At 40.7% G+C, this 27,846-nt stretch overlaps 1 protein-coding gene across 1 annotated transcript in view; it reads right to left on the bottom strand.

Annotated features, from left to right (window-relative positions):
* The window catches only part of CHRNA7 (cholinergic receptor nicotinic alpha 7 subunit), a 510,896-nt gene that overhangs the window by 98,173 nt on the left and 384,877 nt on the right, over positions 1-27,846 (bottom strand). Inside the window, exon 5 of the mRNA XM_077263866.1 lies at positions 17,412-17,491. Within this exon, the coding sequence (XP_077119981.1) occupies positions 17,412-17,491 (80 nt within the window). The remainder of the gene's footprint in view (positions 1-17,411; positions 17,492-27,846) is intronic.

Here is a 27,846-nt window from a genome sequence, read left to right as displayed (position 1 = left end):
TCCAGCTTAGACTTTGTTTGGATTTTTCAGTCATGCTTAATTCTCAGGAGATGCAGATATACTTTCTATGTCTTTAATTAGATGTGGAATATTTGTATTATCTGCTGTGGATATTTTTAGGATTTTAATACTGACCGCTTAGAATTCTGTCCTATCCTTTTCTATTTAGCTAGAAGTGCCTCTTTTGCTAAATCCTGTTTTTCTGCCTGCGTGTGTCTTTCCTCTTATACTCACAGTCAATATTTGTGGGGGGCTGCCTATCCTTTGGGGTTCTGCTCTGAGGCAAGATAGAATTCCCAATTCCATCTATAGGGGTATTTAGTCCTCCAGCTGTGTCGAGATGTCTAGGACGTGTTAGGTACATCCCACGGCTACTTCTAGTTGCGGTGTTAGTTTAGGGTTTGCGGTCAGTACAGGTACCACCTCTCCTGAGAAAGTCTCTCATGCGGCTCCAAGGTTACCAGATCATAACAGTACAACTGGCCAACAATGAGTTAAATGCATCTCAGAAGAAGGGAAGAAAGAGCCATTTTTTTTTCTGTAGCCTGCTCTGTCTTTTCTTCCCTCTTTTCCTCTGGGTGACTGAGGAGTCTTGTGCTAGCATGGATGTTCAGGGATTAGTTTCTTGTGTAGACCAGCTTGCTGCTAGGGTACAAGGTATTTCTGATTATATTGCTCAGACTCCGCTTTTAGAGCCTAGGATTCCTACTCCTGATTTGTTTTTTGGGGACAGGTCCAAATTTTTGAGTTTTAAAAAAACTGTAAATTGTTTTTTGCTCTGAAGCCTCGTTCCTCTGGTGATCCCATTCAGCAGATTAAAATTGTCATCTCCCTGCTGCGTGGCGACCCTCAGGATTTGGCATTTTCCCTGGAATCTGGGAATCCGGCCTTGCTTAATGTAGATGCATTTTTTCAGGCTCTAGGATTATTATATGATGAACCAAATTCTGTGGATCAAGCGGAGAAGACCTTGTTGGCCCTGTCTCAGAGTCAAGAAGCGGCAGAATTGTATTGTCAGAAATTTAGAAAATGGTCTGTGCTGACTAAATGGAATGAGGATGCTTTGGCGGCAATTCTCAGAAAGGGTCTTTCTGAATCTGTTAAAGATGTTATGGTGGGGTTTCCCACGCCTGTTGGTCTGAGTGATTCTATGTCTCTGGCCATTCAGATCGATCGGCGCTTGAGAAAGCGCAGAACTGTGCGCGCTGTGGCGTTGTCCTCAGAGCAGATGCCTGAGCCTATGCAGTGTGATAGGATTCTGTCTAGAACGGAACAACAAGGATTCAGACGTCAGAATAGGTTGTGTTTTTATTGTGGCGATGCTTCTCATGTCATTTCAGTCTGCCCAAAGCATACAAAGAGAATCGCTAGTTCGGTTACCATCGGAACTGTACAACCTAAATTTCTGTTATCTGTGACCTTGATCTGCTCATTGTCATCATTTTCTGTCATGGCGTTTGTGGATTCAGGCGCCGCTTTGAACTTAATGGACTTTGAATTTGCCAGGCGTTGTGTTTTCCCCTTGCAGTCTTTGCAGAACCCTATTCCTTTAAGGGGCATTGATGCTACACCTTTGGCTAAAAATAAACCCCAGTTTTGGACACAGGTGACCATGTGCATGGCGCCAGCCCATCAGGAAGATTGTCGTTTTCTGGTGTTGCATAATTTGCATGATGCTATTGTGCTGGGTTTTCCATGGTTGCAGATACATAATCCTGTGCTGGATTGGAAGTCGATGTCTGTGACTAGTTGGGGTTGTCAGGGGGTTCATAATGACGTTCCTGTGATGTCAATCTCCTCTTCCTCCTCTTCTGAATTTCCTGAGTTTTTGTCTGATTTTCAGGATGTATTCGATGATCCCAAGTCCAGTTCCCTTCCATCGCATAGGGACTGTGATTGTGCTATTGACTTGATTCCAGGCTGTAAGTTTCCTAAGGGCCGACTTTTCAACCTGTCTGTGCCGGAACATACCGCCATGCGGAGTTATGTTGAGGAGTCTTTGGAGAAAGGGCATATTCGGCCATCTTCTTCACCGTTGGGAGCGGGATTTTTTTTCGTTGCTAAGAAGGATGGCTCCTTGAGACCCTATATTGATTATCGCCTCTTGAATAAGATCACGGTCAAGTTTCAATACCCTTTACCTTTGCTTTCTGATTTGTTTGCCAGGATTAAGGGGGCTAGTTGGTTTACTAAAATTGACCTTCGGGGGGCATATAATCTTGTTTGTGTTAAGCAGGGTGACAAATGGAAAACTGCGTTTAATACGCCCGAAGGCCATTTTGAATACCTTGTGATGCCATTCGGGCTCTCTAATGTTCCATCTGTTTTTCAGTCCTTCATGCATGATATCTTCCGGAATTATCTAATTATCTTGATAAATTCATGATTGTATATTTGGATGACATCTTAATTTTTTCCGATGATTGGGAGGTCTCATGTGAAACAGGTCAGGATGGTATTTGAGATCCTTCGTGATAATGCTTTGTTTGTCAAGGGGTCTAAGTGTCTCTTTGGAGTGCAGAAGGTTTCTTTTTTGGGCTTCATTTTTTCTCCTTCATCTATAGAGATGGATCCGGTTAAGGTTCAGGCCATTCATGATTGGATTCAGCCCACATCCGTGAAGAGCCTTCAGAAATTTTTGGGCTTTGCTAATTTTTATCGCCGTTTCATTGCTAACTTCTCCAGTGTGGTTAAACCCCTGACCGATTTGACGAAGAAAGGCGCTGATATAACGAATTGGTCCTCTGTGGCTGTCTCTGCCTTTCAGGAGCTTAAACGCCGATTTACTTCTGCCCCGGTGTTGCGTCAGCCAGATGTTTCTCTTCCGTTTCAGGTTGAGGTTGACGCTTCTGAGATTGGGGCAGGGGCCGTTTTGTCTCAGAGGAATTCTGATGGTTCCTTGATGAAACCGTGTGCTTTCTTTTCCCGTAAGTTTTCGCCTGCTGAACGCAATTATGATGTCGGCAATCGGGAGTTGTTGGCTATGAAGTGGGCGTTTGAGGAATGGCGACATTGGCTTGAGGGAGCCAAGCACCGTATTGTGGTCTTGACTGATCATAAAAATCTGATTTACCTCGAATCTGCCAAACGGCTGAATCCTAGACAGGCTCGATGGTCCCTGTTTTTCTCCCGTTTTGATTTCATGGTTTTGTATCTTCCAGGTTCTAAGAATATTAAGGCTGATGCCCTCTCTAGGAGTTTTTTGCCTGATTCTCCTGAGGTACTTGAGCCGGTCGGCATTCTGAAGGAAGGGGTGGTCCTTTCTGCCATTTCCCCTGATTTGCGACAGGTTCTGCAGGAATTTCAGGCTGACAAACCTGACCGCTGTCCAGTGGGGAAACTCTTTGTTCCTGATAGATGGACTAGTAGAGTGATTTCTGAGGTTCATTGTTCTGTGTTGGCTGGCCATCCTGGTATTTTTGGTACCAGAGAATTTGTTAGGTAGGTCCTTTTGGTGGCCTTCATTGTCGCGTGATGTGCGTTCTTTTGTGCAGTCCTGTGGGACTTGTGCGCGGGCCAAGCCTTGTTGTTCCCGTGCTAGTGGGTTGCTTTTGCCTTTGCCGGTCCCTGAGAGGCCCTGGATGCATATTTCTATGGATTTTATTTCAGATCTTCCAGTTTCCCAGAGGATGTCAGTTATCTGGATGGTTTGTGACCGGTTTTCTAAGATGGTTCATTTGGTGCCTATGCCTAAATTGCCTTCCTCTTCTGATTTGGTTCCGTTGTTTTTTCAGCATGTGGTTCGTTAGCATGGTATTCCGGAGAATATTGTGTCTGACAGAGGTTCCCAGTTTGTTTCTAGGTTTTGGCGGGCCTTTTGTGCTAGGCTGGGCATTGATTTGTCTTTTTCTTCCGCATTTCATCCTCAGACAAATGGCCAGACTGAGCAAACTAATCAGACTTTGGAGACTTATTTGAGATGCTTTGTGTCTGCTGATCAGGATGATTGGGTGGCTTTCTTGCCATTGGCCGAGTTTGCCCTTAATAATCGGGCTAGTTCGGTTACCTTGGTTTCGCCCTTCTTTTGTAATTTTGGTTTTCATCCTCGTTTTTCTTTGGGGCAAGTTGAACCTTCTGATTGTCCTGGTGTGGATTCTGTGGTTGACAGGTTGCAGCAGATTTGGGCTCATGTGGTGGACAATTTGGTGTTGTCTCAGGAGGAGGCTCAGCGTTTTGCTAACCGTCATCGGTGTGTTGGTTCCCGCCCGGCTTCGGGTTGGGGATTTGGTCTGGTTGTCTTCCCGTTTAAGCCTCGGTTTATTGGTCCTTATAGGATTTCTGAGATTATCAATCCGGTGTCTTTTTGTTTGGCCCTTCCGGCCTCTTTTGCCATCCATAATGTTTTCCATAGATCTTTATTGTGGAAATATGTGGTGCCCATTGTTCCTTCTGTTGATCATCCTGCTCCTGTGTTGGTTGATGGGGAGTTGGAGTATGTGGTTGAGAAGATTTTGGATTCTCGCTTTTCGAGGCGGAAGCGTCAGTATCTTGTCAAATGGAAGGGTTATGGCCAGGAGGATAATTCTTGGGTTTTTGCCTCTGATGTCCATGCTGCTGATTTGGTCCGTGCCTTTCATCTGGCTCGTCCTGATCGGCCTGGGGGCTCTGGTGAGGGTTCGGTGACCCCTCTTCAAGGGGGGGGTACTATTGTGAATTCTGCTCTTGGGCTCCCTCCGGTGGTTGTTGGTGGTAGTGCAGTTGTCTTGGGGTTGTAATCCGGGCAGGTGTTTCTGCTGATTGCAGCTCTATTAGGTATTTAGGTGTGCAGGATCCATGAGTCTGTGCCAGTTGTCCATTGTACTTGGAGGGATTGCATCTCTCTCTGGCTCCTCATGCCTTGCTGCCAAATTCAGCTAAGATAAGTTTCTGGTTTTTTGTCTCTGTGCACACATGCAGTGTGCTTTGCAATTCAGTGCAATTTATTGCGTTTTTGTCCAGCTTAGACCTTGTTTGGATTTTTCAGTCATGCTGGATTCTCAGGAGATGTAGATATACTTTCTATGTCTTTAATGATGATTAGATGTGGAATATTTGTATTATCTGCTGTGGATATTTTTAGGATTTTAATACTGACCGCTTAGAATTCAGTCCTATCCTTTTCTATTTAGTTAGAAGTGCCTCTTTTGCTAAATCCTGTTTTTCTGCCTGCGTGTGTCTTTCCTCTTATACTCACAGTCAATATTTGTGGGGGGCTGCCTATCCTTTGGGGTTCTGCTCTGAGGCAAGATAGAATTCCCAATTCCATCTATAGGGGTATTTAGTCCTCCGGCTGTGTCGAGATGTCTAGGACGTGTTAGGTACATCCCACGGCTACTTCTAGTTGCGGTGTTAGTTTAGGGTTTGCGGTCAGTACAGGTACCACCTCTCCTGAGAAAGTCTCTCATGCGGCTCCAAGGTTACCAGATCATAACAATATACCCTGCAACATTATACTTTTCAAGAAAGGCATCCAGTCCCCTCTTAAATTTAAGTAATGAATCACTCATTACAACATCATACGGCAGAGAGTTCCATAGTCTCACTGCTCTTACAGTAAAGAATCCATGTCTGTTATTATGCGTAAACCTTCTTTCCTCCAGACGCAGAGGATGCCCACTTGTCCCTGTCTCAGGTCTATGATAAAAAAGATCATCAGAAAGGTCTTTGTACTGTCCCCTCATATATATATTTATACATCAAAATAAGATCACCCCTTAGTCTTTGTTTTTCCAAACTAAACAGCCCCAAGTGTAATAACCTATCTTGGTATTGCAGACCCCCCAGTCCTCTAATAACCTTGGTTGCTCTTCTCTGCACCCGCTCTAGTTCAGCTATGTCTTTCTTATACACCGGAGACCAGAACTGTGCACAGTATTCTAAGTGTGGTTGAACTAGTGCTTTGTATAGAGGTAAAATTATGTTCTCCTCATGAGCATCTATGCCTCTTTTAATACATCCCATTATTTTATTTGCCTTTGTAGCAGCTGCCTGACACTGGCCTCTGAATATGAGTTTGTCATCCACCCATACACCCAGGTATTTTTCATTGATGGTTTTGCCCAGAGTTTTAGAATTAAGCACATAGTTATACATCTTATTACTTCTACCCAAGTGCATGACCTTACATTTATCCCCATTAAAGCTCATTTGCCATTTATCAGCCCAAGCTTCTAGTTTACATAAATCATCCTGTAATATAAAATTGTCCTCCCCTGTATTGATTACCCTGCAGAGTTTAGTGTCATCTGCAAATATTGAAATTCTACTCTGAATGCCCCCTACAAGGTCATTAATAAATATGTTAAAAAGAAGAGGGCCCAATACTGACCCCTGTGGTACCCCACTGCTAACCGCGACCCAGTCCGAGTGTGCTCCATTAATAACCACCCTTTTTTTCCTATCCCTGAGCCAGCTCTCAACCCACTTACACATATTTTCCCCTATCCCCATTATTCTCATTTTATGTATCAACCTTTTGTGTGGCACATTTTATGTATCAACCTTTTGTGTGGCACATGTGCTGTTGCTTAGCCCTATTCCTCCCATTGTGTATTCCATTTTTCATTTTTCTTGCCCAGATGAAGGACTTTGCATTTCTCTCTGTTAAAAAAAAATTATTTTAGTTGTTGTCCAAAGTTCCAGTTTGTTTAGATCTTTTTGAATTCCCTCTCTCTCTCTCGTCTCTAATATTAGCTATCCCTACTAGCTTTGTGTCATCAGGAAATTTAATCAGTTTACCCTAAATTCCTTCACTTACATCTCTGATAAATATGTTCAGCAACACAGAGCCCTGGACAAAGCCCTGGGTTACCCCATTTGAGACATTCTTCCATCTGGATGTGCAGCCATTTATTACCTTCTTTGGGTCTGATCACTAACCCAGTTATGAATCCACCTAACAGTTGCCTTGTCCGTTCCATGCTTGGTCATTTTTTTCAATAAGGATGATATGAGATACTTTGTCAAATGCTTTGCTGAAGTCAAGATATTCTATATCTATTGAATTTCCCTGATCCACCTAGTCAATGATTCTGTCATATAAGGAAATTACGTTAGTCTGATATGACTTGGTAGTTACAAATGCATGCTGGCTTTGATTAATCACTTCATTATCATCCTTCTACTTTTCATACATGTTTAATATTTTTTTCAAAGATCTTTACTTGTATAAAATTCAAGCTCACAGTCCTATAGTTCCCTGGGTCCACCTTCTTTCACTTCTTGAAGATAAGGAAAACGTTTGCTCTTCTCCAGTCTTCTGGTACTTCTCCTGTTTTCCAAGAATTTTCAAAGATTATGGAGAGTGGTTTCATAATTTCCTCTGCTATCGACTTCGGTACCCTAGGATGTAATTCATCTGGACCTGGAGACTTGAATTTATTTGTTAGCTAAGTATTCCCTCATTATATTTCTGTTTATAGACAGTGTGAATTCTTCTATTTCTTCTATAGTACAGTAAAGATCATTTGATGTTACATTTATTTTTTGAGAGAAAACAGATGCAAAATAGGAATTTAAAAGTTTTCTCAACATCATTTTTTACCACTTCACCATTTTCATCCTGTAAAAATCCTATAGTATATTTGACTTTTCCTTTACTTTTGATATCCCCCCAAAATCCCTTTTTATTGCTTTTGATGTCTATTGTAAGCTTTAATTCATTATCAGCTTTAGTTAATCTGATGCATGTCAGCAAGTTCTACAGACAGCATTGTATTCTGCTTTAGATATGCCTCCCTTTTTTCCATTTGATAATCATTTCTTTCTTCCTTTTTTGTATGTGTTTAAGTTATGTATTCATCCATCCTGGTTTCCTTAAATGCTTTCTATTCTTCCCTCTTTCAGAGATTGTTTACTACTGTGCGTTGAGAATATAATTTTTCTAAATTTCCCAACCTTGCTGGACATATTTGACCTTAAGTACATTGTCATGATTCAGACTGGGATTTGGGTCTTGTCTCTCCTTTCCCGGTCTGGTCATGTCAGGGGTCAGGGCATATCGACCTGGCTTGTCTGACTAATCTGCTGCCACCTGGTTTTAGCCTCGCTGCAGATCTGCTGGTTTGCACTGAGTAGGATTTCAGACCTCTCTCCACTCTGCTGCCATCTAGTGGAGTTTGCATTTACCTGCACTGCTGCAGCATGACAGACATCCAGTCATTGGATCCCTGCTATCCTCTTTCTGAGTCCCTTAAAATCTGTAAAATCTGTGTTACTGAAATCCAACCTTGAAGTCTAAAGGCCCCGTCTCACATAGCGAGATCGCTAGCGAGATCGCTGCTGAGTCACAAGTTTTGTGACGCAACAGCGACCTCCATAGCGATCTCGCTATGTGTGACACGTACCAGCGATCAGGCCCCTGCTGCGAGATCGCTGGTCGTGTCGGAATGGCCTGGACCTTTTTTTGGTCGTTGAGGCCCCGCTGACATTGCTGAATCGGTGTGTGTGACACCGATCCAGCGATGTCTTCACTGGTAACCAGGGTAAACATCGGGTTACTAAGCGCAGGGCCGCGCTTAGTAACCCGATGTTTACCCTGGTTACCAGCGTAAATGTAAAAAAAAACAAACAGTACATACTCGCCTTCTGATGTCCGTCAGGTCCCTTGCCGTCTGCTTCCTGCTCTCACTGAGCTGACTGCCGGCCGTACAGTGAGAAGTGAGAGCACAGCAGTGACGTCACCGCTGCGCTCTGCTCTCAGTGTACGGCGGCTCAGTCAGTCAGAGCAGGAAGCAGACGGCAAGGGACCTGGACACCGAAAGGCGAGTATGTACTGTTTGTTTTTTTTGGTAACCAGGGTAAACATCGGGTTACTAAGCGCGGCCCTGCGCTTAGTAACCCGATGTTTACCCTGGTTACCCGGGTGCTGCAGGGGGACTTCGGCATCGTTGAAGACAGTTTCAACGATGCCGAACTCGTTCCCCTGATCGTTGGTCGCTGGAGAGAGCTGTCTGTGTGACAGCTCCCCAGCGACCACACAGCGACTTACCAACGATCACGGCCAGGTCATATCGCTGGTCGTGATCGTTGGTAAATCGCTAAGTGAGACGGGGCCTTGAGTCTTCCATCTCTAGTTATGCAAAATTATGTGATAGCATGATCGTTGCCTCCTAGGGTCCCAGCCACCCTTACTTACTCAACCATTTCCTCCCTGTTTATAAGGATTATATTGAAAGGTAGCAGATCCCCTTGTTTTCTCTTCTACCTTTTGGAAGATTAAGTTACAAGAGAGGATAAGAATTTGCTGGACCTGTCACTTTTGCCTGAGAGAGCTTCCCAACAAATGTCAGGATAGTTGAAATTGCCCATGATTTTTTTAAGAACTTGGCCATCTGATGCATAAAGAGTTCATCCATATCTTCAGCTTGCCCAGGTGGCCTGTAGTAAACACCTACAATGGTGTCCGTTCCATTGTTCTCTCTTTGTATTCTTACCCAAACAGTTTCCACAGAACTCCCAGTTTCAGAAGCTCCAATCTCTGTGGAGATATACGTTTCTCTAACATACACCTAACCCCCGTTTATTAAGTTTGTTTCTTGCAAATAAGTTGCATTCTTCTAGCCTTGTATTCCAGTCATGAGCATCATCCCACCAAGCTTCAGTGATGCCAATGATATATTGCTTTTCCTGTGTTAGTAGCTGCTCTTGTTTTGGTAAGGTGCACCCCATCTCTAGCAAGTAGTCTATCGTATAGGTAATTCACTCTCATACAGAAATCCAATTCCTTGCTTATGAAACCATCGATGTAGGCAGTTGTTTACCTGTAGAATCTTCTTCCACCTCCTTGTTGCATGGTCATCCACTGGGAGGATGGATGACTAGATTAACTGCGCTGCCAGTTCTTTCACTTTCTTGCCTAAATCTTCAAAGTCACAGCAGATAGTTTCCAGGTCCCTTTATTGCAGTGTCATTTGTCACCACATGTACTAGCAGGAATGGGTAGTCATCTGTACGTTTGAAGAGTTATGATATCCTGTCAGACACATCTTTGATTTTTGCACCTGGACGAAAGCACACTTCCTTTGAGGTTATATCTGGTCTGCAGATAGTGGCCTCTGTGACCACCACTCTCTGTTTCTCCTTCACAACATTTTTCTTTTTCCATCCAAGAGGACTTGTGCTTACAAGTAGTGATGAGCGAATTTCTTTGGAAAATGATGGTCAAAATCGATAAATTTGGCACAAATATGGCAAATTCAGATTTGTGATCGGAAACACAAGCAAAATTTTATAAAATCTGGAAAAATCAGTAACATTCAGTAAAAAGTGCAGGAAAATATTTGCGTTGCCACAAAAGTATTTTCAGCACTTTTGCAACAATAATGGTGGTGTATCTATCTGTCAGATAGATCTGTTTATATGCATGACATTATACCTGAGGAAGACACTAAGAAGTCAAAACCGGTTGTATTTTAGTTTGAAATAAAAATCATCCTTGAATCAGAATATCGAGTTCCATCATCATCCTTCAGGAGCGCATATTGCTGGGAGAAATATTTACAAAGTGTTATCGCCTATGAAAGGACTGTTCAGTGCGCTCATCAGTTCCAAGATCCCTGCAGCAAACTGAATGAAAAGAAGGATGGAGTGATCCATGGATTGGATCTATACGCAGTATATCAAGACTCCAAAAAGGTGAGTCGATTCACACTGAGTACACACCTTTGGAAACTAACTACTACACTCAGAAGTCTGCGCCTCCCATTTCTCTCCCTACAGTGCTGTGCAAATTAATTGGGACAAAGCAAAAAAATAAAATGTTATAATGCACTGTTACATACTAATTCTGAAAATTACCTTTTTCCCAATCCTCCTACTTCTCTGGGTCACATGCTTCCATTCCTCTGTTTCTTCAGGTACACTCTAAAATGTCTTCTCTTTCTGTATTCTGAAGAGATACTTCTGCTCTGTCTAAGAATTCATCACCCAGCACAAGGACATACTGTATAGATTTTCCTGTATAACCTTTCTTAATTATTTTTAATGTAGCTGTTCTCTTTTCTAGACATTGCAACTTTTCTCCAACAGGGACCCAAGCTTGCATTTTTGGCAGGTAAAGTTTGGCTTTTCCACTAATAAGTCTGTGATCATGTAGCAATGCACCTCACCAATGTCTAGGGGCCTCTTTCATGTTGTTAATGTTTATATGATGTCAAAGTGATGAGGATCGTGCCAAAATTCATGCAGTTTTCTGATGTCCTCCTTTCTACTGCAACGGCCAAAATCCGGGGGACCACAGGAATAGAGAACTGGTTATTGTATACACAACTATATGTATTTTGCTACATAACTGAGGGTACTCCTCAAGAATTAGACTGGCTCACATATCAAATACAAAATAAAAAAAAATCATTAAAAATATTTTTTTTATGAAATATATGACTTATTCATACAACTGTTTAAGTGCAGAAACAAAAACAACAAAACTAGCAAATATTTATGGTGACAGAGGGTGACTTTTCTATCTACCGTATTTTCCGGCGTATAAGACGACTGGGCGTATAAGACGACCCCCCAACTTTACCAGTTAAAAAATAAAATCTTCTTAAAAGTCGGGGGTCTTCTTATACACCCTATGTCGTCTTATAGGGCCGGTGAATATGTGCCTTTTGGGGGGGGGGGGAGTGATCCTGATGAGGACGAGGGGGCGTCTCACAGGAAAGTGAGTATCCCCCATTACCTTATCATAGCGCTGCAGCGTGGGGTCTCTGTGCTGGGAGCGGCGGCTGCTGTGCTGTGCTGTGCTGTGCTGTGGCGGCTCCTCTTCTGCAGTGTGGGGCCTCTGGTGCTGTGGGGCGGTGGCGGCGTCGTATCTTCATACAGTCGGGGCTCCTCCAGCATCTCAAAGACTGGAAGCCCCGCCGGCAACTCCATGGGTACAATGCGGTCAGGTGGCCTCCGGGAAAATGGCCGCTGCTCAGATTCAGATCTCGTCCCGAGATCTCGGGAGACGAGATCTGAATCTGAGCAGTGGCCATTTTCCCGGAGGCAGCTCAATAGGTGCGATGCGGTGGCCCGGCCGCTGGGGGCTGCGCATGCTCAGATTCAGATCTCAACGAGATCTGAATCTAAGCAGCGGCCATTTTCCCGGAGGCCAGCGCATTGTACCGATGGAGTTGCCGGCGGGGCTTCCAGGCTGAGATGCCGGAGGAGCCCCGACTGCATGAAGATACGCCGCCGCCGCCACCGCCCCACAGCACCAGAGGCCCCACACTGCAGAAGAGGAGCCACCACAGCACAGCACAGCAGCCGCCGCCGCTCCCAGCACAGAGACCCCACGCTGCAGCGCTATGATAAGGTAATGGGGGATACTCACTTTTCTGTGAGACGCCCCCTCGTCGTCATCAGGATCACTCCCCCCCCCCCCACCCACCATATACACCCGGCGTACAAGGCGATTCCCGGCGTACAAGACGACCCCCGACTTTTAAGAAGATTTTCAGGGGTTAAAAAGTCGTCTTGTACGCCGGAAAATACGGTATGTAAAAAGATGTAATCTTCAGAATTCTAAAGTCTGGAGAGTGTTGTGAAATACTTTTTGAATGCAAATGCATTTTACAATGCAGAATTCTACAAGCTAACGTAAAACAATAATTAAATAATGGAACATTAGAAGTATGGATGGGTATATTAGGCTTTTAGGACTGGAATATTAGATTAGGATTATAGTGCTGTCATATTGCAAACAAACCTCAGTATTATGTACTAAGTTTATGGTAGAGATGGAATAAAGGTGAATGTTACAGTGTCCTGAACTCTTCTCTGTGTAGTAGTATACAGTATGTTCACATGATCTACACCAGTTTATAGAGATGCCCTACTCCACCCATAACCTATGTTACTAGAAACTAGGTGATGTGGCTTCTGCTAATTCTAGATTTTATCAAATATTGGTTGCTATTACATTTAAATGTTTCATTAGATTTTTTACTTTAAGTTCATTTTTATCTTTCATTTGTATTTTTCTACATTGGAAGAATGAAAACGTTTTGAGAATTTTTTTTTTTCCGTTGCTTTTTTTTTATACACATTTCCATTGATCTTTTAAGTCTTTCGAAAAAAACAAGTTGATTTGGTATTTTTTAAAGAACTGATTTATAATTACTGTGAAGATAAATAGAAAGTGATGCAAATTAAGTACTTGGATGGTACCTAATGGTGGAGTGATTGTATAAGTCATCATATGTCCACATTAAAATAGAGATGGCACCACCACGCAGATGATTTCATGTATAATGTTGATGGATCAATGAGAATGATAATATTATTCATATCTCATGATGAAAATGAAAGCTTATTTTTAATGAGAAGTTAACTCATCAATCACATGTAGAAATTATAATACGTGCCATAAACCTCACGACCAGAACCCAATTGAAAAAAGACCATGTAATACATATGAAGCTCGGTTCCACCAAAACATGAGCCGCATTTTGTTATTGGGTATCTTCTCTGGCTAATAACTCAGGTCCACCATGATGATGTTCTTATACGCTAATAGGGTACTGAATTTGTTCTCTTCACAATGCAACTTTCTTAACTAAAAAGTTCTTACAATTTCCTTACACTGGAAATTACACTGACTGAAAATACAGACCAATCAAAGTGAATTTGTTGGAGAAGTAATCAAAAGACCAGTACAGTCATGGCATTGTACTAGTCATAAAAAAATCAGCTTCATGGTGAATTTATGTAGGAGAATATATTCTTTCTGTTTTCGGATAACAGTAGTATATCAGAAGAAAAAAAAACATAATAGAAATCAATTTTTTATTGTTGCTCACATGTTGTCTCACACAGACATCTATTTCTTCCATGCTTTCCTGTTAGTTAAACAAGTACCTTTAAATCGAATACAATGCAATTTCATAGAATTTCAGAAACATCATTCTTTGTTCATTAAAGCAAATCGAAAGTGTTTTTTAGAGGGTTATATTGAGAAGTCCTCTCCATCTAATGGTTCTGGAATTTGCAATTCCCAAACTGTGATAAGTTTATATTGAATCCAGAGACACAATCAAGAACTAGATGCCAGGGTCAAAGCAATATCAGAGGCACTAGACTTGGTCTTTTACATGTACTTGATATTAAAACAACTAGTGTAGAACTCTTAATTGAACAAATAATCGCAGATTTAGATTTTGCCACATTTTGGGGGGATTTTGTTTTGCTATTAGAATGTACATTGTCATTGCTACAGTGTAAATTTTAAGGCAATTTTACCAGTACTTCATAATATATTTCATATACCGCCTACTGTTGTTGGATAGGATACAAGAACATTAGGAACCCCAGGTATAAAGGATATCTCTACTTCCCTTTCTTTCACAACTAAGAAACCACTAACAGAAACAAATTCTATTGAAAAGGAAATGTGTCATCATAAAATGTTCTACAGTTCAAACCAGGTTTTTATATTAAATTAGTTTTTGTTCATTTTTGGTAATGCTTTATTTATTTTTCATATCAGAATATTTTTTTGTTTTAAATATCATGAAATTTTCACACTGGCCATTGAGGCTATTCTAGACTTATGCTTCCTGTTTCAGGAAATCCAAGAGTAAATTAGCAGTAAAATTAAGACTGGCTTAGACCTGATTTTTTGTATTGAAGCATCAAAGGAGTGACCGCATAGGTTCCGTGTGAAGGGAGAAGGAGCAGGGTCAACTGTGAAATCATCTAATGTCAAAGGTGGACCCAGGGGTATGAACTAAGTATAGAGGTGTTTCCTGTCATTGTAATCAAGCCTATGAACGTAATGAGGCTGCTGAAAAGTAAAAAAAAATGAGAAGTCAGAAGTGTGAATCTAGAAGCCAGTGTGGAAATTGTTAGCTTTTTAACTTTTTTAATGCAGATTGTGATATGAAAAAACAATACATATACACTACAGTTCAAAAGTTTAGGGTCACTTAGAAATTTCCTTATTTTTGAAAGAAAATCAGTTTTTTCCAATGAAGCTAACATTAAATGATTCAGAAATACACTCTATACATTGTTAATGTGGTAAATGACTATTTTAGCTGCAAACATCTTGTTTGAAATGCAATATCTTCATAGGTGTATTGAAGCCCATTTCCAACAACCATCACAGTGTTCTTATGGTACTTTGTGTTTGCTAACTGTGTAAGAAAGCTAATGAATTGTTAGAATACCCTTGAAAACCCTTGTGCAAGTATGTTAGCACAGCTGAAAACAGTTTGGCTGATTAGAGAAGCTATAAACCTGACCTTCCTTTGAGCTAGTTGAGAATCTGCAGCATTACATTTGTTGGTTCCATTAGACTCTCAAAATTGCCTGAAAAAAAGAACTTTCATGTGAAACTCGACAGTCTATTCTGGTTCTTCGAAATGAAGGCTATTCCATGCGAGAAATTGCCAAGACACTGAAGATCTCCTACAACGGTGTGTACTACTCCCTGCAGAGGAGAGCACAAACAGGCTCTAACCAGAGTAGAAAGAGAAGTGGGAGGCCCCGCTGCACAACTGATCAACAAGACAAATACATTAGAGTCTATAGTTTGAGATATCAATGCCTCACAGGTCCTCAACTGGCAGCTTCATTAAATAGTACACGCAAAATGCCAGTGTCAACGTCTACAGTGAAGAGGCGACTCCGGAATGCTAGCCTTCACGGCAAAGTGTTAAAGAAAAAGCCATATCTGAGACCGACTAATAAAAGGAAAAGATTAATATGGGCAAAAGAACACAGACATTGGACAGAGGAAGATTGGAAAAAAGTGTTATGGACAGACAAATCCAAGTTTGAGGTGTTTGGATCACACAGAAGAACCTTTGTGATAGTGCCTGATGCCATCTGTCAAGCAAGGAGGAGGTAATGTGATAGTCTGGGGTTGCTTTGGTGCTAGTAAAGGGGGAGATTTGTACAAGGTAAAAGGGATTTTGAATAAGGAAGGCTATCACTCCATTTTGCAATGCAATGCCAAACCCTGTAGACAGCGCTTGATTGGAGCCAATTTCATCCTACTACAGGACCTGTTCAACCCATCTAGGCCTGTTTGCGTTGTCTTTATGGGACTCGCGGGAGGGGGGGAAGGCATTGTCTATGACACATGGGTCTCCGCAGTCATCCTTCAACAGGACAATGACCCAAAGCACACCTCCAAATTATGCAAGAGCTATTTAGGGAAGAAGCAGGCAGCTGGTATTCTATCTGTAATGGAGTGGCCAGCGCAGTCACCAAATCTCAACCCCATTGAGCTGTTGTGGGAGCAGCTTGACCGTATGGTATGCAAAAAGTGCCCATCAAGCCAATCCAACTTGTGAGAGGGGCTTCAAGATGCATGGGGTGACATTTCTCCAGATTACCTCAGCAAATTAACTGCTAGAATGCCAAAGGTCTGCAATGCTGTAATTGCTGCAAAGGGAGCATTCTTTGATGACAGCAAAGTTTGAAGGAGAAAAATATTATTTCAAATAAAAATCTTTTTTTCGAACCTTGTCAATGTCTGGACTAGATTTAATTCATTTGACAACTCATTTGATTAATATAACTATAAGTTTTCATGGAAAACACAAAATTGTCTGGGTGACCCTAAACTTTTGAACGGTAGTGTAAATGGGTGTTCCGAAGGGTGTTCCGAAGAACAGCCCTACTGTTCTCTAATTACACAAACAGATTTTCTATTTTATTCCCTGCTAGGAATGCTGGGATTCTCAAATGAAGCATCATCAGGGGGCAGAGGTTGTGGTCACTGCTGCAGCCCCTTCCCTGAAACAAAGCATCATCAGTGACCCTTGTTTCAGGGGTGAGATTTTTTCATGCCTTGTCCCTGAGCACTGTGCACAATCACAGAGTGCGCTATATTGCTGCATCAGATGGACAGTAATGAGCCGGTAACAGAGCGGTGTCAGAATACCCAGCATGCAGAGACCAGTGATGTCACCTGCAGGGGCTTCATTTCAGTTAGAGGGTAGGGGAGGTGGCTGTGACCACAGCCTCTGCCAAGGACTCTGTATTTGAGCATCCCACCATGCACTTGGATTTTGAAACAAAATGAAGTAGGAAGAAAAAGTAGAAAAGGATTTATGATGAAATTTACCTTGACTTCAGACCACTCTTTGAGTACAAAACCTCATTTAAAAAATTGGTACTTTGTTGATGCAGAATTTCCTTCAAAATCCAATCCAAAACCAATTCATAACATATATTACTGTAAATATTTCAATCATTTTCAAACAGTATGTTAGCACAGACATGATAAGACATAAAAGTAACTACATACCCTAAAGATAAGTTTTGAAAAATCTTTGGGATTGAAAAACACCTGCAGATTTTATCTCTTAAATGGAGGTTAAGACAAGGAATATCCAATGACGTGAAAAAATACTAAAATGCAATCCCAAACAGATAACAAGAAGATCAGGAAATAAAAATGGTATAATCAAGGCAAAATACAAAAATGGTCATCTTACCTGGTGGTAAATACTCACAGTGTCCAGATGAGTTCACTAGAACATTAGTATGAAATGAAGCATCAAATCTTTCATCTGCGCTACAAAATATAACATAAAGAGTAAGAAAGTGGCAGCCAGTGATTATAAATCAATATATTACAATCATAGCTGTCTCTTCACATCTAAGACTTGTTAAACGTGTGATTGAATAGCATCATTCTTTACCTATAATCACATGTCATTTGCTGGGTATTACCTACAGATTTCCTGTCTCTTGTCATTTTCAATGATGGGTATTGCTGAGAAATACAGTTTTGTCGGATTAACGTATTTGTCATGTACAGTGGCACAAAGTGTTTATTTAGCGAGAATATAATTGATCTGTTTCAGACTTCCGACGGCACAAAATAAAAAGGACATTTATAATAAAACAAGGTGCATTAAATAAAAGTGTTGTGGCTGCTTTCGTGTTATAAGGTTATAGGGGGTATGGTTGCTTTACGACCCTGAGGAAAATACGTGCAACGATACTGCATGCGAGCTCAGAAAAAGGCACAATTAGTGTCTGCCTTTAATCTACAGGAAAGATATATATCTTGGTACCGTGTTAGCCAGTAGATAGAATAATATTTAGAATTGAGAATCCTCTTTGGTTGATACCTTTTAATGGCTAACTGAAAAGATGGTAACAAATTGCAAGCTTCGAGACTACTCAGGTCTCTTCATCAGGCATAGACCAATACAACTGTTCCAATATTTATGGACACAACTGTTTATCACTCTCCCATAATGAAATGACAGTTCTGTGCTGTGTTGTGTATAAATATGTAATTCTTCAGATGTTGCATTAGTCTATGCCTGATGAAGAGGCCTGAGTAGTCTCGAAAGCTTGCAATTTACCATCTTTTCAATTAGCCATTAAAATGTATCAACCACTGAGGACTCTCGATTCTAAATATTATTTTGCCTTTATACTATAAAGCTGTAGATGCTACCCAGTGCATCTGGGGAAAAGATATTCAGCCCAAATCATCAAGACCAGCGTTGTTGATACCGGCCTTGATGAGGAGATGTGCTGGAGTCAGACGCTCCTGATGCCTTGATGAGGAGATGTGTTGGAGTTAGATGCTCCTTACATAGCAGGGGTAAATGTTTTTCCTCTCTGTTTTAATTTTTTTTTAGTATTAACTAGTCTTAAAGACTTATAGTCAAGGATTTCATACTTTATTTACTAAGTATCTCATATGCAATGTGTTCAGGTTGTGCAAAAGCTATTATGGTACATGGTAAATAAAGTCATCTTGACCTGGATAATGGGGGGGCTACATGAATTGTTTGTTTGTAAATGGTATAAGAAGAAGTATTCACTGAAGAATAAACAGAATTGTTTTGCTCACAAGTGTGCATTCTTTCATCCAAGTGCTTGTTATTTTGAAGGGCCTAATCTCTTAATTTGGCCTTTCTGGTGATCCGGCAATCTGACTTTGGGTCAGAAAAAGAACTACCACACTCTTGATGCCATGATGAGGAGAAGTGCTGAAGTCAGATGCTCCTATAGTCTTGATGAGGAGATGTGCTGAAGTCAGATGCTCCTATAGTCTTGATGAGGAGATGTGCTGAAGTCAGATGTTCCTATAGTCTTGATGAGGAGATGTGCTGAAGTCAGATGATCCTATAGTCTTGATGAGGAGATGTGCTGGAGTCAGATGCTCCTGGCATACGATTCTTCATGAGTTAAGAGAATCGGCTGAGTAGCGTACACCTTTGTGTGCAATTCACCACAAATCATACTCCACTCCCTCCTAGAATATGATTTGTGGCATAGCGAATGTGACCACTCATTATGAATTTGATGAGTGGCAAACATGTCCCTATATTGCCCCAGCGCTGCCCACTTTGTCGGAGCTGGGCGAACATGGTGCGAAAAAGACAAAAGTCACAAAATTAAAGCAGCCTTGAGTTCCCGAAAAGTAGGCAACTATTCAAAACTTTTCAAGCCAGAATACTGGCTGTGACAAATTCAATGGTAAAGTACTGGAGGGGAGTTATATATCACTACTTTTAAGGGCTTCAGTGATGTGAATCCTAGAGTTTTTTCCTCCAGCACACCAAGTGCCATGAAGGGTTAAGTTAATTTTCATAATGGGCTGGCTTTCATGTGGACATCCATAGAGCGGGTGGGAGGATGTCCACCTTATCTCCACCCCAGGGTGTGTTCTGGGGCTTAAATAGGTGGGCTCCAGAGGGAGTGTTTATTCAGCAAGGCTGGGGAAATAATCTCTAGTGGTTTTGTGTCTTGTGGAGGAAAGACTGAACCTGTATTGCTCCAGAGCTGGCTGCTACCCACATACATATCAACGGTATTACAGCGTTTTGTTTTCTTTGCTGTTTTCTTGTTTTTCCCTGAAGGGCTGGGTTTACTTTCCCCTTCTTGTTGGTTTATGCTGCCATATAATAAACCAACCTAAGATTTGAAGCATTCCTGTCTTCTACCTCCGTGTACCGCCATATGAGTTGAACTATTACATGGCGTAAAAGCTTTGATAAACTAGGCCCGTAAATTCAAAAATACGACATCCAATGGAGCAAGACGCAATATATTTCTATTGAATTCATGGTGAATGCCACAGAAAAATCTCCAATTTATCTTAATCATGTAGAGGGTTTAGTAGACTCCCATTCACATTTCTGGGTACCACATACAAACTGAAGATGCATCTGAGAAAATGGATTGTAAGCACAATGGAAAAAGGACGGATGTGAGTGATTATAATATGCACGGTGAATTATCACTCCATCAAATAACTACATATTTTAATTATTTTATGACTAATGATACAATGAATACAAAAAAAATTGTATATTTAAAATTGCCACAATATCACAATAGCAAAAACCTTTATAGCAAGATACAGTTACAGATAGTGTCACAATTAAATTATGTTTCACAAAGAAGTCACGCAAGAGAGAACTGGGCAGATGTTATCAAGGAAATATGACATATACTAGTTAGAACATTATCTGGAAACTTTCAAATGAAAAGGTCAGGGCTACACCACCCCTGAAGGGCATTATCTCTATGCCGATAATGCTACAAGTCTTGGAAGGCTAATTGAATAAAGTAATTACCTTGATTTAGAATGAGTCCATTACGTGTGGGAAGGGGAAAATTAAATAAAAGTTTGAAAATTGGCCTGGACTGAAGATATCTGTGATGTGCTCTTACTAATTATTTGTTAGTCTGGATGTGGTCCTAATCTGTAGGAGATACTGCAGTGTTCCATCAAAGAGTACATCTGAGCATCAGGCTTCTTATTAGATTTTCAAATTACTTATAGATCTGTAATCTAGATATGTTACTAAGGGGAGAATTAAAGGAAAAATATAGTCAATTTATCAGGCAGGTTTATTTTCACATAATGGGCAGTAAAACATATGGCACATTTTACTGTGTGCTAAGAGGAAAGATGCATTGCCAGACTGCAGTCATAAAAAAATGAATATTTGCTGCATTAGGAGCTGTCATATAACTAATATGGAATAAAGGACACTGTCGATATTTTTTCAACTGCATTTAAAAATAAAAAGATAAACTCTGTTTATATGCCCTGGTAAAGTGGTTAACCTCTTAGTGACCGGGCCAAATTTTTTAAATCTGACCATTGTCACTTTATGAAGAAGATATGGGAAACTGGAAAAAACGAGCCCAATAAGGTCTTAACTGATAACACAATAAGGTACAGAGAAAAAAGGAATCTGCTCATCTGATGAAGTTGCACCTAAGCAAAATGTTTATCACATATCAGCCGCTGCAAGACACAGGTCCAAGCGAAAAGAGTGGCACAGGATCCGGGTGAAATGTCAGTCGATGTGCTGCTAATGAATATATTCAGATAGTCGATGTTTTATTGGATAGATTTCAGGTCAACACGTTTCAAAGTCATACACAGGACCTCTTCATCAAGACAAAACCTATGGCAAATGTCAGGGTTGATTTACTTATATGCAGTCTTTTTTTTCACTTCCTTCCTCCTTTGAAAAAAAAAGGCCAAATAGGGCACATGATCATGTCAAAGTTCATCACACAACAAAATTTAACCAACATGAAAAAAGGTTAGAAACCAGGGTCATCAAGTAATTTAGTCAGAGAATTATCACAAATGATGAACAGGTCATCAATATACCTTTTGTATAGGGAATGCTGTTCTTGTGGGGATCTCTAGTGATAAAAAGTTCCTCAAAGACCCTCATATAAAGGTTTGCATGGGATGGTGCAAACTTGGAACCCATAGCAGTTCCTTTTACTTGATGATAAACGTTTTTTAAAAACAATGGAACTTAACAATTTTTCCCAGTGGCTCACGGCCACAGTTCACTGTTGTTTTTTGGTTTGGTTTCCATGAATCCAAGCCTTCACAGGATCGAATATTATTTGCTACAATTGATCCTCATCAATTAATCTTTTATGACTCTTTATACGGCCATCAGTCCTGAATAACTCCCGAGCGGCGCGTGACCATAAATGTCCAGTTTGGGTCTCCCTAGGGATCAAATCATTGCAGGATCGTATTCTATATATTCTAAATATATATGTTTTAGATGTATAACCAATATGCCTTGTTTTTATATTTTTTTAAGTTTCAAGATCATTTTTAATATTCATTTTAATAGTTTTTCAGGCTTCAGGGGCATAGGCAAGTCTTTGATCACAAAGAACCCTGGTTTTTAACCTTTTTTTCATGTTGTTTAAATGTTGTTTTGTGGTAAACTTTGACATGATCATGTGCCCTGTTTGGCCGTTTTTTTTTTTAAGGAGTGTAAGGAAAGGGAAAAAAAAGAGACCACATATAAGTAAATCAACCCTGACTTTAGGTTTTGTCCTGATGAAGAGGTCCTGTGTATGACTTCGAAACACGTTGACCTGAAACCTGTCCAATAAGGCTTTATATATCAGCAACTATCTGAATATATTCATCAGCACTGCGTCCACTGACACTTCATATGGATCCTGTGTCATTGTCACTTTATGTGATAATAACTCTGGAATGCTTCAACAAATCCCAGTGATTTTGAGACTGTTTTTTTATGGCACATTATAATTTACAATAATGGTAAATTTAGGTCAATATATTTTATGTTTATTTATAAAAAATATCAGAAATTTGTCAGAAATGTAAAAAAAAAGGCAATTTTCAAACTTTGAATGATTGTCTCTTTAACCCCTTCACCCCCAAGGGTGGTTTGCACGTTAATGACCGGGCCAATTTTTACAATTCTGACCACTGTCCCTTTATGAGGCTATAACTCTGGAACGCTTTGACGGATCTTGGCGATTCTGACATTGTTTTCTCGTGACATATTGTACTTCATGTTAAAGGTAAAATTTATTCGATATAACTTGCGTTTATTTGTGAAAAAAATGGAAATTTGGCGAAAATTTTGAAAATTTTGCAATTTTCCAACTTTGAATTTTTGTGCCCTTAAATCACAGACATATGTCACGCAAAATACTTAATAAGTAACATTTCCCACATGTCTACTTTACATCAGTACAATTTTGGAACCAAAATTTTTTTTTGTGACGGAGTTATAAGGGTTAAAAGTTGACCAGCAATTTCTCATTTTTACAACACCATTTTTTTTTAGGGACCACATCTCATTTGAAGTCATTTTGAGGGGTCTATATGATAGAAAATACTCAAGTGTGACACCATTCTAAAAACTGCACCCCTCAAGGTGCTCAAAACCACATTCAAGAAGTTTATTAACCCTTCAGGTGTTTCACAGGAATTTTTGGAATGTTTAAATAAAAATGAACATTTAACTTTTTTTCACACAAAATTTATTTCAGCTCCAATTTGTTTTATTTTACCAAGGGTAACAGGAGAAAATGGACCCCCAAAGTTGTTGTACAATTTGTCCTGAGTACGATGATACCCCATATGTGGGTGTAAACCATTGTTTAGGCGCATGGCAGAGCTTGGAAGGGAAGGAGCGCCATTTGACTTTTCAATGCAAAATTGACTGGAATTGAGATGGGACGCCATGTTGCGTTTGGAGAGCCCCTGATGTGCCTAAACATTGAAACTCCCTACAAGTGACACCATTTTGGAAAGTAGACCCCCTAAGGAACTTATCTAGATGTGTGGTGAGCACTTTGACCCACCAAGTGCTTCACAGAAGTTTATAATGCAGAGCCGTAAAAATAAAAAATCATATTTTTTCACAAAAATGATCTTTTCGCCCCCAATTTTTTATTTTCCCAAGGGTAAGAGAAGAAATTTGACCCCAAAAAATGTTGTGCAATTTGTCCTGAGTACGCTGATACCCCATATGTGGGTGTAAACCATTGTTTGGGCGCATGGCAGAGCTTGGAAGGGAAGGAGCGCCATTTGACTTTTCAATGCAAAATTGACTGGAATTGAGATGGGACGCCATGTTGCGTTTGGACAGCCCCTGATGTGCCTAAACATTGAAACTCCCTACAAGTGACACCATTTTGGAAAGTAGACCCCCTAAGGAACTTATCTAGATGTGTGGTGAGCACTTTGACCCACCAAGTGCTTCACAGAAGTTTATAATGCAGAGCTGTAAAAATAAAAAATCATATTTTTTCACAAAAATTATCTTTTTGCCCCCAATTTTTTATTTTCCCAAGGGTAAGAGAAGAAATTGGACCCCAAAAAATGTTGTGCAATTTGTCCTGAGTACGCTGATACCCCATATGTGGGTGTAAACCATTGTTTGGGCGCATGGCAGAGCTTGGAAGGGAAGGAGCGCCATTTGACTTTTCAATGCAAAATTGACTGGAATTGAGATGGGACGCCATGTTGCGTTTGGAGAGCCCCTGATGTGCCTAAACATTGAAACTCCCTACAAGTGACACCATTTTGGAAAGTAGACCCCCTAAGGAACTTATCTAGATGTGTTTTGAGAGCTTTGAACCCCCAAGTGTTTCACTACAGATTATAACGCAGAGCCGTGAAAATAATTTATTTTTTTTTTCTCAAAAATGATTTTTTAGCCCCCAGCTTTGTATTTTTACAAGGGTAACAGAATAAATTGGACCCCAAAATTTGTTTTCCAATTTGTCCTGAGTACGCTGATACCCCATATGTGGGGGGGAACCACTGTTTGGGCGCATGACAGAGCTCGGAAGGGAAGGAGCGCCATTTGGAATGCAGACTTAAATGGATTGGTCAGCAGCCGTCACGTTGCATTTGCAGAGCCCCTGATGTACCCAAACAGTACAAACCCCCCACAAGTGACCCCATATTGGAAACTAGACCTCCCAAGGAACTTATCTAGATGTGTTTTGAGAACTTTGAACCCCCAAGTGTTTCACTAAAGTTTATAGCGCAAAGCCGTGAAAATAAAAATTCTTTTTTTTTTTTTTCACAAAAATGATTTTTTAGCCCCCAGTTTTGTATTTTCACAAGGGTAACAGGATAAATTAGACCCCAAAAGTTGTTGTCCAATTTGTCCTGAGTACGCTGATACCCCATATGTGGGGGGGAACCACTGTTTGGGCGCATGACAGAGCTCGGAAGGGAAGGAGCGCCATTTGGAATGCAGACTTAAATGGATTGGTCAGCAGCCGTCACGTTGCATTTGCAGAGCCCCTGATGTACCCAAACAGTACAAACCCCCCACAAGTGACCCCATATTGGAAACTAGACCTCCCAAGGAACTTATCTAGATGTGTTTTGAGAACTTTGAACCCCCAAGTGTTTCACTAAAGTTTATAGCGCAAAGCCGTGAAAATAAAAATTCTTTTTTTTTTTCACAAAAATGATTTTTTAGCCCCCAGTTTTGTATTTTCACAAGGGTAACAGGATAAATTAGACCCCAAAAGTTGTTGTCCAATTTGTCCTGAGTACGCTGATACCCCATATGTCGGGGGGAACCACTGTTTGGGCGCATGACAGAGCTCGGAAGGGAAGGAGCGCCATTTGGAATGCAGCCTTAAATGGATTGGTCTGCAGGCGTCACGTTGCATTTGCAGAGCCCCTGATGTACCCAAACAGTACAAACCCCCCACAAGTGACCCCATATTGGAAACTAGACCTCCCAAGGAACTTATCTAGATGTGTTGTGAGAACTTTGAACCCCCAAGTGTTTCACTACAGTTTATAATGCAGAGCCGTGAAAATAAAACATCTTTTTTTTCCCACAAAAATGATTTTTAGCCCCCCAAATTTTTATTTTCGTAAGGATAACAAGAGAACTTGGACCCCAGAAGTTGTTGTTCAATTTGTCCCGAGTACGCTGATAACACATATGTTGGGGTAAACCCCTTTTTGGGCGCACGGGAGAGCTCGGAAGGGAAGGAGCACTGTTTTACTTTTTCAACGCAGAATTGGCTGGAATTGAGATTGGACGCCATGTCGCGCTTGGAGAGCCCCTGATGTGCCTGGACAGTGGAAACCCCCCAATTCTACCTGAAACCCTAACCCAAACACACCCCTAACCCTAATCCCAACGGTAACCCTAACCACACCCCTAGCCCTGACACACCCATAATTCTAATCCCAACCCTAATCCAAACGTAAATGTAATCCAAACCCTAACCCTAACTTTAGCCCCAACCCTAACTTTAGCCCCAACCCTAACTTTACCTCCAACCCTAGCCCTAACCCTAACCCTAACCCTAACCCTAAACGTGACTGAAATACGTGGCACTGAAATACGTGGCACTGAAATATGTGGCACTGAAATACGTGGCACTGAAATACGTGGCACTGAAATACGTGATACGTGGCACTTAAATACGTGGCACTGAAACACGTGGCACTGAAATACGTGGCACTGAAATACGTGGCACTGAAATACGTGGCACTGAAATACGTGGCACTTAAATAAGTGGCACTGAAATATGTGATATGTGGCACTTAAATACGTGGCACTTAAATACGTGGCACTGAAATATGTGATACGTGGCACTTAAATACGTGGCACTGAAACACGTGGCACTGAAATACGTGATACGTGGCACTGAAATACGTGGCACTGAAATACGTGCAACTGAAATACGTGGTACTAAAATATGTGGCACTGAAATACGTGATAGGTGGCACTGAAATACGTGGCACTGAAACACGTGGCACTGAAATACGTGATACATGGCACTGAAATACGTGGCACTGAAATACGTGGCACTGAAATACGTGGCACTATGACTGTCAGAAAATGTTCATTAAACGGTTAGGGGTGAGGTTAGGGGTAGAGTTAGGGTTAGGGTTTGGATCCCTTTATCACCTTGATGGTGGTGGGTGGCTTTTCAGTGTGTTTTCTGTTTTTTTTCGATAAAAATGCATGCGTTTTTAACGCAAACGCATGTGCTTAAAAACGCAAGAAAATACTGCAGGTTGTATTTCTGAAAATGAACGCATGCAGAAAAAAACCGCATGCGTTTGAAAACGCGACCAAACGCGTACAAAAAAACGCATGCGTTTTCAATGTTAAATATAGGGAAAAAACGCATGCTTTTTTTGTGCAAAAAACGCTGCAGACAAAAACGGAAGTGTGAAACCAGCGACGCTTTTTATAGCAAAAAAGTTTTTGCGTCTCCACATTTTGAGACCTATAATTTTTCCACATTTGCTCCACAGAGTCATGTGAGGTCTTGTTTTTTGCGGGACGAGTTGACGTTTTTATTGGTAACATTTTTGGACACGTGACCGTTTTTGATCGCTTTTTATTCCAATTTTTGTGAGGCAGAATGACCAAAAACCTGCTATTCATGAATTTCTTTTGGGAGAGGCGTTTATACCGTTCCGGGTTTGGTAAAATTGATAAAGCAGTTTTATTCGTCGGGTCAGTACGATTACAGCGATATCTCATTTATATCATTTTTTTTATGTTTTGGCGCTTTTATACGATAAAAACTATTTTATAGAAAAAATAATTATTTTGGTATCGCTTTATTCTCAGGACTATAACTTTTTTATTTTTTTGCTGATGATGCTGTATGGCGGCTTGTTTTTTGCGGGACAAGATGACGTTTTCAGCGGTACCATGGATATTTATATCAGTCTTTTTGATCGCGTGCTATTCCACTTTTTGTTCGGCGGTATGGTAATAAAGCGTTGTTTTTTGCCTCGTTTTTTTTTTTTTTTTCTTACGGTGTTTACTGAAGGGGTTAACTAGTGTGGCAGTTTTATAGGTTGGGTCGTTACGGACGTGGCGATACTAAATATGTGTACTTTTATTGTTTTTTTTTTTAAATTTAGATAAAGAAATGTATTTATGGGAATAATATATATATTTTTTTTTTCATTATTTTGGAATATTTTTTTTTTATTTTTTTTTACACATTTGGAAATTTTTTTTTTACTTTTTTACTTTGCCCCAGTGGGGGACAATACAGATCGGTGATCTGTCAGTTTGCATAGCACTCTGACAGATCACCGATCTGCGAGAAGTGCAGGCTGCTTCACAGTGCCTGCTCTGA

Source organism: Ranitomeya variabilis, chromosome 5 (assembly GCF_051348905.1).
Source record: "Ranitomeya variabilis isolate aRanVar5 chromosome 5, aRanVar5.hap1, whole genome shotgun sequence".
Classification (NCBI taxonomy): Eukaryota; Metazoa; Chordata; class Amphibia; order Anura; family Dendrobatidae; genus Ranitomeya; species Ranitomeya variabilis.
The sequence above is the reverse complement of the archived record's forward strand: the minus strand, read 5'-3'. Positions and strand labels throughout refer to the sequence as shown.